Source organism: Punica granatum, chromosome 7 (assembly GCF_007655135.1).
Source record: "Punica granatum isolate Tunisia-2019 chromosome 7, ASM765513v2, whole genome shotgun sequence".
Taxonomy (NCBI): domain Eukaryota; kingdom Viridiplantae; phylum Streptophyta; class Magnoliopsida; order Myrtales; family Lythraceae; genus Punica; species Punica granatum.
The window spans coordinates 19,375,373-19,391,309 of NC_045133.1; the positions used below are offsets into that span (position 1 = coordinate 19,375,373).

The window sequence follows — 15,937 nt, forward strand, 5'->3', positions numbered from 1 at the left end:
ATATAATACTCTTGCATTGCAATCGGACTGCTACAGCGAAGCGCGGCCTCGCCCCCAGTTTGGTTTTAAATCAGATATTTGTGTATTTGTTTATTTTTATATTAATATTTCATAATGTACATATATTGAATACCGAAAAGAAAAGGAACTACAGTTAAATCTTTCCTTTTTAAAAAGATTAAATATGACTCATGGTGTCCATAAAAAACATGCATCAATTGGGTAAATCATTCTGACGAAGATAAGGAACACCATTAGTCATAAACTCTCTATAAATCAGCACTACGCTGCCGGTCATAGACATTGAGAAACAACAAATCGAACCCGACATTGAACTATTCAATTTGAAGAAGAAATGAGCACAATGAAAAAGAGAAGTTGTTGCTCAGAGAGTTATATATATTTTTACCACATAAAAGAGATCATATTATCTAAAATTCAAGGAAAACAATCATAATCATAGAAAAAAAAATTCGGAGAAGGATTCCAAAAAGTAACAACCTTTGAATATTCTTCCTCCAAATTTCTCTTTTTTAAAAAAAATTGACTCGGATATTCGGATTTCACCCAACTAATTTTTCGAGACTCCATAAACTCTCGATGGTGCACGGAATGAATAATTTTAAATTTCTCTTATCCAAAAAAGAAAAAAAAAGGGTGGCCGAGTAATTTTAACCTAGATGATACTATTACGCGCTCAATTGTCAAAAGTGCTTTCGAAAGAGATTATCTTTCAAATTCGGAATGGGGTCCTTAAAACCGGCCAAGGGCCCACTACGACACCTAAGCAGTCCACGTGTCAGTATATGACTTGTGTGAACATGTCCATCTTGGTTATCACCATCAACCTTTATAAACCATTTTGCTTTTCCTTCCTATACATAAATATAAATAATAATATTGCTTTTCTTTTACAAAGGAAGAAAACAAGGAAAAGAAAAAGATATTTGGTTTTCTTTTACTAATGTTTTGCAAAAATTAAAGATAAAAATGATTAAGACACATTATTTGTGTGCTTATTCATTTTTTACGTTACAAAAGAGACACATTGACTTAATACAACGAAATAGAAATTTTAAAAGTTAATGAAGGAATACGAGTAGCTTCACAGCGAGAATCGAACTTGCATTCTCTTAATTGACAGATGAGAGCTTACTCTGCACTAACTCCCTTTCCCTCCTAATTTATGATATGTATATTTTATTATTAATTACAGTTTGTTTTTTTGGCCCCTCACACAACTTAACTACTTTGCATCTCTCTGTCGTTTTCCCCGTTAGTTTTTGCTTGTGGACAGGAAGTCAAAATCGTCAAATAGATTTTCCTTTATTCCTTTCAGCGGCTTATCGTTGGACCACCTAATCACCCTCCACGTGTCCCGCTTCCCCTCCTTAATCCCCGTCAGATTAACTGCCCTTGTCGTGTCCCTCCCCTCCCTCCCAATAAGAAAAACCGCTGATTTTGTCCCCTTTCCGCTGCGTTAACCGTTTCTCTCTTTCTTTCATCACTCTCCTCTCTGTCTCTCTCTCTCTCTCTCTCTCTCTCTCTCTCGCTTTCATCTGCCGGTCGGTCATCTCGAAGCAGATTTTGGCCCTTCCCCTGTCCATTCGCACCCCGACGGATCCATTCCCGGATCGCCTCCGATCGCACTTCCCGACACCGGTCCAGCGGAGACTCGAGCTCCAATGTTCGTTAGAAAGCTCGTCGAGAAGGCAGCTGCGGCTTCTACGAAGAAGGTAAGCCACTCAGACTGATCAAATCAACCCCTGTCCATCTTCGCTGTCAATCTTTTTTCTTATAGCTCGGGATCGATCCCCGTGCTCAGTCCCATTTTACTGTGTGTGTCTGTTTCTGGTCAGTAGCTTTTTTCTTCTGAGCTACTTCTTTGGCTTTGATGAATTTTTGTGTCCCCTGTTTCTTTTTCCGGTGATATTTTCTAATGTCCATTTTCGTTTTCGGCCTAGTTAATTTGATTCGAGGCGATTAAGCAAGATCGATCGATCGATCTTGCCTTTTTCCTATTGACATGATCAATAATAAGCTTGATTTTGCATTTTTTCCCCTCCCCAAGCTCGAACATTGAGGTTTTTTGTTAACTCCATTAGTATTTATCGAGATAAGTAGTAATTAACTTGGAAAATGAGCAATAAGTACATTTTTTTTTTCTTTTATTTTTTGCAATTATATATAGACTGGATATGTAATCGGGTGGTGCTGGGGAGCTGAATCTTATCTTGACTTGTGCTTAATGTGGTTGTTTATGATGTGAGAAGATTTTACAAATTATCTACTATAAAAGGAGATTGCTAAAAAAAGAATGCAAAACTTTTTTTTTCCTGGGTTGTTAATATATAAAACTTTCTTTAATTTAATTAATATAAATAGGTGCCGGCCCGCATTTTACATGGTTGTATAAGAAAATGGATAAAACATGATTTGTTTGGTATTTTCGAGAAAATATTTAGCTCATAGAGAAATTTCTTTATTTTTGAAGACACTTTTTAATCTTTACTTTGCTCACAATTTTTTAATATAACAATTAAGTATTATAATTTGATTAAAATGAAAATAAAAAAAAACTGAAGAGTTGAGGATTATTAAAACGAAGATGATATATCAGAGTCACTCAAAATTTAGATATTACAATTGATTGATGATTTGATTTGAATTTTTTTTGGGTCAATAACATAATATAATTTTATTTATGTCGGCCCACCAAAGAAGCTGCTTTGACTAATTAATGACTAATGTATATAGGAGGAAGGTTCTTTTTTTGGTTAGTTATTAACTGTCAAAAATATGACCCTTTAGACATTTATTTAAGTGGATGTTTTAGAATTGTGTAAATGTAAAATATTTAGAGAAAATCACGGGAAGAAAAAGGAAGAAAAAGAAAGTAGTGGGATGTAATCATTAGTTTCATGTTTAGGTGGCACGTAAGAAATAATAATAATTGCTCGATTAGGATAATATCATCTATGATGACGATGATATGTCAATTGTTCCCTTGGGTTGACGCATAGTGAATAAAATTTTCATTTTTTTTTTTTCGAGTAACAAAAAGAAGAAAATCCTTAGGATTTTTGGGATAATATGTGCAAATTTTGAACGGAATTTTCAATTTTAAATGAAATTACTGCTAAATTCCCCTTTTTCTTTTCAAGTTAAAAGCGCAACAAGTAAAATTCTTAGGACGTGTAAGGTAATATCTACAAATTTTGAATGTAATATATGCATACCTGTTTTTTCACGAGGTATTATTCTTTGTCTGGCTAATCTTCTGATTATTTAAGGTTTTTCTTAATAATATCTAGATAAATTTAAGGTAACTAGTGACCGAATCTCTGTTATTATATAATTATATTACAAAAAATTATTTTATAGAAAAAAAGATGTAAATTAACACTGACAGGGACTGTCAGTCAACACATCCACGTGGTGGGCGGTGGTGTTATAATTTCTGTACGCAGCCCCACGCAAATTTGTTTTTTCTTCGAGGAAAGAAAATGAAGAGATCACTTTCACACGAACTAGATGAAGTGTCATAGTGGTATGAAAATTTCTCTCATCTTCGACGTTGACATTTTTTAAAACATTCACGTCAAACATCATATTTTATACATCCGAATTTCTGGTGGAATTTAATTTCTTTCTCCAAATCTACATTTTCCTCTTCATTTCGTTGAGGAATGCAAAATATAAACTTAGAATCTCTGGATCATTTTAGTAACTTTTTAAAAACATTTATGTAATTCGTAGCTCAATTTTAAACAGTTTATAAACATATCCTTAGCTGGTCCAAATTTTCAAGTATTATTTTCATTATTCCATAATTAACTAATCCAAGCCCATATGTTTCCCTGTGTCTTTGGCTCATCAAACAAGTGAGCGCAATGCACGATATATAGCTGGGAAAAAAATTGAAGTGATTTGTATTATGTTCAGTTCTGCTGCTTTCGACTAATATAATGAATGAACAATGAGGTTACAGTTTGATTTGAATCAATATATCAACTAATGTATGCGGGATTTGCCTTATTTTTTGCAGCCCGGTGGAAATGTAGAAGGATTAAAAGCGGTTGAGGTGGACCCTGTTATGGTTTTTCATTACGGGGTCCCATCAGGATGCACTAAATTTGCCTGCGATACGAGTCAAGGGATACTCGCGGTTTCCACAAAGTAAGATCCTTTTTCTTGACCTTTCTCCTACCATGTCATATTGTCTAGATTTATGGGGTCTACGATGATGATCCAGTGGTTGGTATTCATAGATAGTGTACTTGTGTGATCATGTTTGCAGGGATGGTAGGATCAAGTTATTCGGACCTGACAGCTCTCAAGCTATGCTCCAGTCCGACGGGGCAGGACCGAGCAAGTATTTACAGGTTTCATGTCCTGATCCATAATTTCAATTGCCTTGCATGATTAGCTTCCAGGTTCATGTTCATTGACAAGCAACTGATGATGGCTCCTCTGCCGTCAGTTCATCGAGAACCAAGGGGTTCTGCTAAATGTAACTCTCAGGAATCGGATCGAGGCAAGTATGACATGACCTCATTCTACTTACGATTTTTAATTTCACGGGGATGCGAAGTAATCACAATGCAGTTCCTTTTAGGCTTGGGACTTAGAGAACAAGATCCTGTCGCACATATATGAATTTGAACGAGAGATAACAGCTTTTGAAGTCTTGCAAAGAAGCCTGTACATGTATGTGCTTCAATCTCGGATTTAAACTAGGTTTTATTGGATCTGTACGTCTTGTTGAGTTCATTCTGAAGTGTGTATATAAGTTCATGTACGTGTGGGCAGATATGTTGGAGATTCTGCTGGCAATATTTCGGTTTTGAAGTTTGATCAGGACACGAGTCATTTGATCCAAATGAAATATACCATACCTTTTGCCATATCCCACGGTGAGTTTCACTAATTTATATCGCCGTATCTTGTGGCATTCGTAACTTATTTTTTGCGCTGTTATTAATCACCATCTAACCTTTCAGGGGATCAAAATCATTTGTCACCTGATAGTTCTGTTGTACGGATGCTGCCACAACCAACGGCCGAGAGTAAGAGGTAAGCAGCTCTTTTGATATTCAGAACATATTGATGATCCAGTATCGGGGGGAAGCAACCCATATTTAACTCCATTCACGAGTTTGAGTTATGTTAATGAATCTCGACGCATGACTTGTCTGAATACAGGGTCCTGATAATATACAAAGATGGTCTTATAACATTGTGGGACATACATCAGAGCAAGCCGATCTTCTCAACCAGTGGGAACAACCTGCAAACTCTACATAGTGAAAGAAAGCAAGCGACTTCTGCATGCTGGGCTTGCCCGCTCGGAAGTAAAGTCGTTATCGGGTATAACACAGGAGATATCTTATTCTGGAGCATACCGGGAAGAACTGAATTAGCATTGGAGAGAGGTTCTCAAGCGGGCCCCATTTGTAAGCTTAACATCGGGTATAAGTTAGATAAGATTCCTGTATCTTCCATAAAGTGGGTTCATGGAGATGGAAGGACAAGTCGGCTCTACATAATGGGTGCTTCTGATGTCGTTTCTACTATCTTGATGCAGGTAAATTATATAGATTATATTTTGCTAGAGGGATTCTGAAACCTCCGAGGATAATAAGGCGAATAAAGTTACTGAAGTTCGGGATTGCTTTGCAGGTGGTCTTACTGAATGATCACATCGAGTCTCGAACAATCAAGTTGGGGCTTCAACTGCCTGAACCGTGCATAGATATGGAGATTTTCTCGAGCACCAGTGAGCACAACAAGCACAACCAAAACTTATTGCTAACCCTTGGAAAGTCGGGACGAGTGTTTGCTTATGATGACTCTGCCATTGAGAAGTATCTCCTTCAGAGCCAGTCCAAGTCTTCTCCCTCACTTCCAAGGGAAGTCACCATTAAGTTGCCATCTGCTGATTCGACCATCAGCATTTCGAAACTTATTATGAATAGTGATGAAGCATGGACTCTCAATGATGAGGTAGATGCAACTGATCTTCTCCCTCTTATCAGCTTTTTACGATCATGTCAACTGGTTCACTCATTTGCAGCTTGCTCAACAGGCAAAACATATTCCATCACTGTTTGCCTTGGAGAAAAATGCTAAAGAGGGGACAAGGTCGAATTTCAGGGGATTTTCCAAGGTTAAATATTTATACATAACAGGACATAGCAATGGATGTGTTAATTTTTGGGATGGAGCATGTCCTTTTTTCCCGATCTTGTCGCTAGAACAGCAGGTAATTGTTCTTATATTTTTCGTAGTCTGACATTAAAGTTTTCGTACTGGACTCATCTCAAGGGTTAAAACTTGAAAATTATGCAGAGCGAGGGTGACTTTTCTCTGAGTGGGGTCACAGTTACGGCTTTGTGCTTTGATAGCAATTCTCGAATCCTTGTTTCCGGAGATAAGTGTGGAACGGTGAGATGCCTGTTCATAAATTTACGGAGATACAATGAATTACCATTATAGAAGACCAGTTTGATTTGTACTATCTCTATATACAATCCACAGGTTCGCATCTTTAAATTCAAAACCGAGGCATATAACTCAGGTAACAAGATATCTTCGGTCTTGCATGCTGCTGATTTGAGTAACTGAATATAGGCTTAGAGTACGTAAAATGTATGTAAGATGATTGTAATTATTTATCTGGGCAATATTTTTCAATAATCCAGAACACATTAATTGTTGTTAATCGCTTCCCCTAGAATGTAAATATTAACTCCCAGCTCGGGAAATCCACGAGGCCATAAAAGTTATAGAAAAGATATAGACATATAATCATTTCATTTTTCATACGGTTGTATTTGCAGGTAGCACGAAGAAGGGAAACAATCACCTTATCGATAGCGTTAAAGTCCACCAGCTTAATGGAACTATACTATCTATAAACATCAGCAACAACTCGGGACACATTGCTGTTGGTTCTGATCAAGGATATGTCGGTCTTTCCATTCCATCCATTTATTTGGGCTCCCCTGTAGTCTTTATATATCGATATATGAAAAATATAGGAAGTCCGATGTAGAAATTCATTTTTCCTGTCAGGTATCACTGATTGAAGTTGAAGGGCTTAGAGTATTATGCACTGAAAGCATTCAAAGCGGAATTTCTTCTGGGATAATCGCTCTACAGTTTGCTAGCTGCTCTTTGCATGGGTTTGAGAAGAACATGATGGTCGTTGCAACGAGGGACTCCTCGGTTTTGGCTCTGGACAGTGACACCGGGAAAACACTCAGCAGTGGCATGGTTAATCCAAAAAAGCCTTCCAAGGCCTTATTCATGGAAGTTTTCAGTAAGAACCAATTTCCTGTTACAGACGACGATAAAATCAATGGTGGTACCAACTAAAACTGATTGAATTGGTTTTGTGTTTGCAGTGGATGGGTGCACAATATCTTCGGGACGGACAGCAATGAATTGCTCAAATCCAGAGCAGGGCTTAGTGTTGCTATGCTCTGAGAAAGCAGTTTACCTGTACTCCTTAAACCAAGTGGTTCAGGTAGTAATGAGAACTCATCACATTTCCTGTTATTTTGTCAGCTACGCCGATGGTCCCAATAACTACAACATCCCCCCCCCCCCCCCCCCCCCCTTCCTCCCGGTTTCTATTCGGTTTATTTATAGGGTGTAAAGAAGGTAATCTACAAGAAGAAGTTCCACTCAGTCTCTTGCTGTTGGGCATCGACATTCTATGGACCCGCACCAGGCCTTGTACTTCTCTTCACTTGCGGGAAGATTGAGATAAGGTGTTTGGCACTCTTTTTACAGTCTTAAAAGCAGAATCACGTGCCAAGCCTAATTCTTATTTAAATCAATCCATTTAGGTCCTTACCGGAGCTGTCCTTGCTTAAGGAAGCGTCCATAAGAGGGTTTACGTATTCGGAAAGTTCCATATGCTCCTCACAGGACGGACAGATCCTCATGGTATAAAAGCAGATGCATTTGGTTTCCCGATCTCATATAAAGATATGTGTTTAACAGTTCTGCTTTACCTGGAACAGGTGACCGGAGATCAAGAGCTCTATCTTTTCTCAATTCTTCAGCAGAAGAACTTGTGCCGGTGCGTCTTGTCGGTCTTTTAGGAAATAATAGCATTAGATTATGTGTTTTCTCTGAAATCAGTACGATAGGAACTTTTCGAACAGAAGATTGGGAATCCAGCAACCTGATAACATTTACACTTTTTTCCTTATCATTTAGGCTTTTCGAATCCATTGGCCAAGTATACTTGAAGAATCTGAATTATCAAGGAAGGGCAGAACCGTTGTCTATTGTCCCTAAAGAGAAGAAGAAGGTAGCTGCAGATTCTTATGCACATATTACACGATCACCCTGTGATTTTTAATTATTCTTATGTTGTCTCCCGTAGGGCTTATTTAGCTCTGTCTTTGGAGAAACAAAATCCGGTAAAGAAAAGCAAGCCTTGGATCTGGAAAGAGAAGATCCTCAGGAAAGCTTCGAAGGACTTCCTGCGGTCTTCTCGACCGAGAAATTTCCTTGTGAGGCTCGGGATGGAGCTAATCAGGCCATAGATAATGACACTAGACGCAATCTTCATGGGGAAGAAGATGATACTGACTTAAACATTGGTATATGATAATGTCATCATCTGAATTCTTCTTCATTATTAAGTTTCAACGTATTCGAGCTTAACCACTTTTCATTTTCATTGTTTTTCCTGGTATGAAGATGATATTGACCTTGAAGATTTCGAAGAGAAACCAAGAGGGCAAAATATGTTTGCAGGCCTTAACAAGAAGAACCTGTCCAGCAAATTTCTGACATTTAAAGGTGAGAGCAGGGACTCGAGGGAGTACTGATGTAGAAGACTTGTTGGACTTAGTGTGATCCAGTTGAACTCTTAATTTTTCAGGTAAACTGAAGACTGCGAAGGCCAAGAATGATAAGAACGGTATAAAGGAGGAGCAGCAGGATGAGAAGGTCGGAGCTGTTGATCAAATCAAGAAAAAATATGGATTTGCAACTTCCAGTGTAAGTAAGTTCATTCAAGAAATGATCTATTTGTCTATATGATCAGCTGCGGGGAAAGGAAATGACTTATGCTTCCAAAGTAAATAATTAAACTCACTTCATTAATCTAATCTTTATGATCTTAGTTTAGAAGTGCACATTAAGATTTCGGGTCAAAACCGATATGTCAGCAATAACATGCACAATCGTTTCTGCTCTTGAGGTTGACCATGATTGTGTAAGCATCTAGATGTAGATGCCAATTTATCTGTTGACCATGGTCGTATTTTCTTGCAATCATGATATGTCAATTGGTCTTTCTCCGCAGGAATCGACTACTTCTGCCAAAATGGCAGAAAACAAGCTGCAAGAGCATCTGAATAAGTTACAGGTGCAGTGCTCGAGCTTGCTGCACTCATCCAAATTCGATTAACAAGTCACTCACTGTATACTCGGGGCCTTTTATTCACGATTTGATTTTCGTCTTTTCCGGTTAAACGATGGAGCAGGGAATAAGCCTGAAAGCGACACAGATGCAAGACACAGCAATGTCATTCTCAGCCATGGCAAAGGAGTTGCTGAAAACTGCAGAGCAGGATAAGAGAAGCTTGTGAGATATAATTAAATGATTGATCATATGATGGTTGCTAGCAAGTTTGAATTAGTTTGTTGCCTTTATTAATTAATTTCTTGTGTGTGTATAAATTGACATTCGCGTATATATATGAGTACAAAAATGGCTTGCAGGGTTTTCTGGGTTACTAAAAATTGTTCCCGAGCACCTATTTTATCTTTTATTTATTTATTTTTCATTAATTTATTGTGTGTATATCCATATATATGTATATGTATTGTACAATTAACTGCAAATAGTAATCAATGTAGTACTCCTGGTGACAATTCACCATTGAAAGAGTTTTACTTCTAGTAGATTGACCCAACATAAATTTAAGTTAGTCGAGCCTATTAAATTTTTGGATACTATATATGTTATGCACAAAAAAAAAAAGGTAAACAGAAAGACAATATAATTCAATCTATATCTATACGGTGGGGTTATTTCCAGCCGTTTATGAGCTAATCCACCTCACAATTAATTGTTTCCTCTCAATCAAACCATATTATATATGTACCTAACCAAAAAAGAAAAACCATATTGTATATACAATTTCCCATATATACAATTCCATGATTAAATTACTAAGCTTGCGTTTGGTTTTCGAGTTGGATGATGATCGGACTTAACTTGATTTTGTGCAATGATTGCAAGTGTTAACAAATATATTAATGTGTGAATATATATGTATGTATATATATATGTGAAAGTAAATGAAAATTTTAGTATCAAAAAATTGATATGTATATATGGATGTGAAAGTAGATGAAAAATTTATTATTAAAAAATTGATAATAAAAATAGTCAAAGAAAGTATGTGAGATAATTTATTATTAAATTAGAGAAAAAATAATGCAGTAATGATTTTGTTATTGAATTTTTGAATAATAGAATTGAATTGGGTTGAGTAAAGTATTTTACTCCAAAACCAAACAAAACATTCACTCTCCTTATCAGAAATTTGTCAAAAATTTAGATTTATCTATATTACAAAAGGGAAAAGAATGGTAGGTGGGGCAACTTCTTTAGTCCCGAAAATGCCCATTTTAAAATAAAAATTATAAATTCAAATCATTTAAATTAAGAGGTAGTAAAAGGACAAATTAATCATTTCTATCTATGCAAGTCTCGCCCGATGAAGAAATCGATATCAAAGGGATCTACCAAATATATATATATATATATATATATACCAAAAATTATATCAAATGGAATAATAAGAATCTTTGTCCATAGAGGAGATTATATAGATTGCAAAATCTATTATTCTTATATATATGTAGTAAAATTGATTACATTTTCAATAATTGCTATTAATAGATAAATCAATTGTCCTAAATGTTATTATATAAATAATATACAATAAATAAATTTGAAAATTAAATAGCTTTCTATTATATAGTAATTTGATAACATATTGTAATACTTGCTATTAATAAATGCAACAATTATTCTAAAAATATTATATAAATGATAGTAAATTAATATAAATGAATATGTATATTGAATAATTTTAACTTGAAAATAATAAATCAAGCATTTATACAGATTATCACAAACCACTAGCTATATAAATGTATGATCATAAAGAAAAAAGAAATTTAGCACTCGAAAATAAAAATATCGAACAATATGACATTTGTATGCCTGAATTGAATATCTATAATTTATTTGTGTGCCTTATTGGTGATTAATAAATATGCAATGCATATTAAATAAAATAAAGTAGTTTGAAATATTGAGGATATTTTCAAAGAAAAATAATTAATATAGGATTTTAAAAAGTACGATTAGTACTAACTCTACAAAATTATGGTGACATGAAAAGTAAAAATTTAATATGTGATAGTACAAATATTAGAAAATATTATTTGAATAAAATTGAAAATTTTAGTTTGTACATTTGAATATAATGTATATAACGATCTCTTGTAATATAAAAATGATTAAATAAATATACAATACAATATACATGTGAGAACTAGCAGCAAAATTATTATTGAACCAGTGAATTATAGTCTAAAGACTGATATATTAGAAATTACTCCTTCAATTTAGAAATTAATTATTGAAAATTTCTTATTGTTCACGAGAAGAAAATTTGTCTTCAAAAATTATGAATTACTACATGTAAATAAGTCCATACAACGTATTGAATTAAAAATTAGTTTTCTTAGAAACACCAATAGCTACAACTATAATTGTATTTTGCGCCGTGGAGAGGGGAAAGGGAATGAAACACACTTTCTCAACTATTGATGCGTTCTTTTCATATCTCTATGCTAGTTAATATATTGATTTTGTAGTGCACCTATTCATATAGATCTTCAAATCAAATCTCTTTTTCTTTCATATTTTTAATTTTATGAAAAACAAAACATAATATCAATTATTTTTTTTCCCTAAATAATATTATCCTTTGCATTTTACCTCCAGTTATCTATCTATCTATCTATGGTATATATTAAAAGAGATCGAGTTGCAAAAGGGCTCTTTTTCGAGTGACAAATGGCCAAAAAAGGGGCCATTCTTTTATCTTTTTTTTTTTTCCTTTTTCTTTCAATAATTTTTTCGATTTCCATTTCACTATTTAGGCCCCTAAATTTTGAAATTATTTTGTTATTTTTTCAACTTCCTCTTCACGACTCCTATAATGTTAATATTAATTCACAATCTGTAAATCAATAGATTTTGCTCCTCTTCAAATGCGATGATGCAAAATTGTAGGCACAGATTAAAGGAGATGTACAAACAGTGACTCTCCTTCGAACAGCAACTGACAAGTGGCCCAATAAGGGCTACTTTTACCTTCTTTTTCCATAATCTTTTTACTTTTTGTTTCTCTATTTAGCCCCTTAAATTTTGATTTTTTTTAATTTTGTAGACCCTTTTTACTTTTTCTTCATAATTCGGCTCCTGTAATAAATATTTATATTAATTTACAAACCCTTAATATTTTTTAAGAGATTTCATCCCCCTTCAAATGCTATGATACAAAACAGCGGGCAGTAAATTATAGTGATCAAATTCTTTTTTATTTGATTGTGACTCTAATAATCAAATGAAACATGATATTGTGAATTTAGTAAAGTAAAAACGCTCTAAATTGAAAAAGATGTGCCTTCAATTCATTAAATTCAAGTTACTTAATAAATGTTGAAGTTTAACATGTTCGAAGATTATATAATATTTTGTTGAAAAAAATTCGTATTTTATCCAAGCACAGTAAGCACTAACATAAATGCTTAATAAATTTTCTTTAAGTTTCATCTCGAAATTGGCCTTTTATTATTTGACTTCCGATTTCTACCTATTTTTGAAAGAAAATATTCTATTATTTCAACGTAATTTTATTCTCACATAGTATGATATACCGCATACTTTTTAAGAGATACTAAGAAATATTAGTAAATATTATATTACAAAGAAGATGATATAAAATCTTAACAAAGTCATGATAATGTTAAATCTATATATAATAAAAGCCAAACCAACGTGCTAGAATATGCCACGTAGGACAAAGCATATCTCTGGTTGCGAGACCTTTCGTGTCACCACCAAGAATAACATGAAAATTGTCACAATAAATTGTCGCCACTTCGGCTTTAGAAGCTAAAAAGGTTTAAACTTATGAAAAGTCATAAATCATACATTTATGATTATTCATAATTAATGGAATTTGATTAATGTGGAATTAATGGAGTGTCGTATTTTGGAGAAAGAACCCGGTTTTTGGCTCTATGATCTTTGACTTGGAGGGAAATTTGAGCAAGAAAATTCTTCAACGGTAGAAACCAAAAGATATTAGAATCATCTTCATCTTGAGATAAATAAATTATATTGTAAATATATTGGAGGGAGACGATTTTATATCAAATATAGACCAAAATTTTTGTTTAAAAAACTGATTAATAGATTATTTGAGAAGATACAATCATTTAATATATGGTATCTATTTTTATTGGATGTATTATGTATGAAATAAAATATATACATTGAGGGATTTTTTGAATTAGGGAGAATCAATATATCCATATAGCGGGTTGGATATGAGATCATTTAACTAATCTATTGCATCCATGAAATGATAGAAAGATATAAGAGTATAAACAAAATTAATTTTTATAGAGGTTATAGTGAAAGAACTTGTTAGTAATAATTTTGTAAATTATCGTAACAATTATAGTCCATGCATGTGTAGGCCATTCGTCTAGTTTTATATAATGAGTCTATTAAATGTCTCTTCTTAAGTTAGTCCGCCGCAACACACGCGCTTATTTTTTCTAGTAGAAAATTAAAATAAGTTTTACGGGTTTTTGTTGATGAAAAAGACACTCAGTTATGTGAAAAAATCTGCCAGTCAAGCTTCAAGACAAATTTATGATTTTCTAGTTAATTGTCTTTTTCGTCTCCTTGTATTAAATTACAGGATAGTAACTAAAAATATAAAAAGCTAAATCTTGACCATCTTATCAATAATAAATTCATTAATCTGTATTACAAGTATTTCGAAAAAAAAATTACGAAAAAATAACCAAGAAAAATGAGTGGATTTTTCCTTTAATAAGGGAGAAATTAGCTTACATCTACACAAAATTTCATCATCGAGATGAAAATGTTTCCAAATGTCTTCATACTGGAGCTGAAACAAATAGAAGAGAGGAAGATTGGAGCAATGGCACAAAAGCAACAAGAAGTGGTCATCGTTCGACGGTCGTGCAAGTGAACACAAATATGCATTAATAGTTTCCAATCAAGTTCTCGTCTATGCTTAAAAAATTTTCCGTTAAGTCTTCGATATGGATTAATAATTCCATTTTTGGTTTAAGTTTATCTTTTATTTTTTTTCTATTTTCATGGAATGAAAATTATGTTGGGAAAAGGAAAGCTCTCTTTAAAGAGAATTAAAAAAAAAAGTGAAAGTACAATAATTTTAGAAAAATTAATTCAATGTCAACTAAGTAAGTTTTATGAGCTGTACAGAACATCATATTAATCTTAAACATCTTAAACTGGTCCATCCCTTTATTGGGGGAGAGTAGGGTGATTTCCCTACTTGCAAGGCATCCACCCTTCTCTCTCTCTCTCTCTCTTTTAAATTTTTTTTTTCTCTTTTTTAAAATTTCTTATTTATATGTTTAATTATACCAACTCTTTTCCGATGGCACCACCTTATATCTGAAAATCCGGCAAATCTGATTAAATCTAGTTATGGATGGAGTTAGTCTACTAAATAATAAACTCACCCGATTGCGAATTTTAATCACATGACTCGAATGTGAGATTTTGTTTAAGTGAAACGAGTGCCGAATTACCTAACATCAATCCAAATTAGTGAAAAGTCTATTTCAATTTGTCACTAATTTAAGTAGCTTCTTTTTATTTATGGCATTAGAAATGTCCTTATCTTTTTCGATGAAAAACAATGTTATATCAGCATGCTAACTGAAACTAATTTTCGCTTGGGTATGACTATGACCACGTGACGGTTTTAACAAATTTAGAATCCTAACTTCAAGGAAATTTCATCCATTTAAAATTAGTAAGTTAAGTCCTATTGTATTGTGACTATGATTTTCTAATTAGATACACTAAAAATTAAACTAAGATTAACTTGGAGAAATGTTCGTTTTTATACAATAGAAAAATTAATAATTAATATAATTTATTGGAAAAATCTAAATCATCTACTCGAGTGGGCGAGTAATATGGGTTTCCTTACCCGCGGGGACCCACCCTCTTTTTTTTTTATAGTTAATGTAATTGTACAAATTTTTTAGGGAGTACTACTTGATACCCGAAAGTCCAATGGATTCGATTAATCTTTAAGTTCGAGCATGGTCCACTAAGGGATCAAGCTCACTCTCTCTAATCACAAGTACCAAATTATCTAAAACCAACACACCTAAGTAAAAAGCTTAATCTAATTATCTAGATTTGAGCAAGATCAATCTACTATGGAATAAAAGCTCTCTCCCCAATCATGAGCACCAAATGACCTAAACCAACATACGTAGGTGAAAAGTTTATTTCAATATATCATCAATATAAGTCATCTCTTTTTATTTGTAACATTAAAAATGTCCTTTTTGTTGGTGACGCAACTTTACACTAATCTTTTGACTGAGACTAATTATCGCTACTTAGCCGTGATGAGGAGATGGTTTTCATGAACATCGAAATGTTAATGCAAGTAAAGTTCGTCGACTTAAAATTAGGAAGATAATTAAGCCCCTATTATGTTACAGTCATGATTTTGTGATTAGAATTACTGAAAATTCAAATTAAATTTGCGGGAAAAAATATTTACCTTTATAT

At 33.7% G+C, this 15,937-nt stretch overlaps 1 protein-coding gene across 3 annotated transcripts; it reads left to right on the forward strand.

The window, feature by feature from the left end:
* The first annotated feature begins 1,465 nt into the window (after window positions 1-1,465).
* Window positions 1,466-9,819, forward strand: LOC116215316. Of its 3 annotated transcripts, none has more exons than XM_031550974.1 (24): window positions 1,466-1,736; window positions 4,049-4,179; window positions 4,301-4,385; window positions 4,484-4,537; window positions 4,619-4,710; window positions 4,813-4,916; window positions 5,004-5,076; window positions 5,206-5,587; window positions 5,683-6,006; window positions 6,077-6,265; window positions 6,352-6,447; window positions 6,541-6,580; window positions 6,843-6,970; window positions 7,078-7,324; window positions 7,410-7,531; window positions 7,657-7,778; window positions 7,857-7,956; window positions 8,034-8,092; window positions 8,233-8,326; window positions 8,402-8,621; window positions 8,722-8,823; window positions 8,906-9,028; window positions 9,332-9,394; window positions 9,513-9,819. In XM_031550974.1, the coding sequence occupies exons 1-23, from the start codon at window positions 1,686-1,688 to the stop codon at window positions 9,385-9,387; spliced, it is 2,994 nt and encodes a 997-aa protein (XP_031406834.1). In that variant the 5' UTR covers window positions 1,466-1,685; the 3' UTR covers window positions 9,388-9,394; window positions 9,513-9,819. The 3 variants fall into 3 exon arrangements, with proteins under 3 accessions (XP_031406834.1, XP_031406832.1, XP_031406833.1); XM_031550972.1 differs by having other exon boundaries at window positions 8,906-9,024; XM_031550973.1 differs by having other exon boundaries at window positions 1,467-1,736; window positions 6,089-6,265; window positions 8,906-9,024.
* Window positions 9,820-15,937: the final 6,118 nt, after the last annotated feature.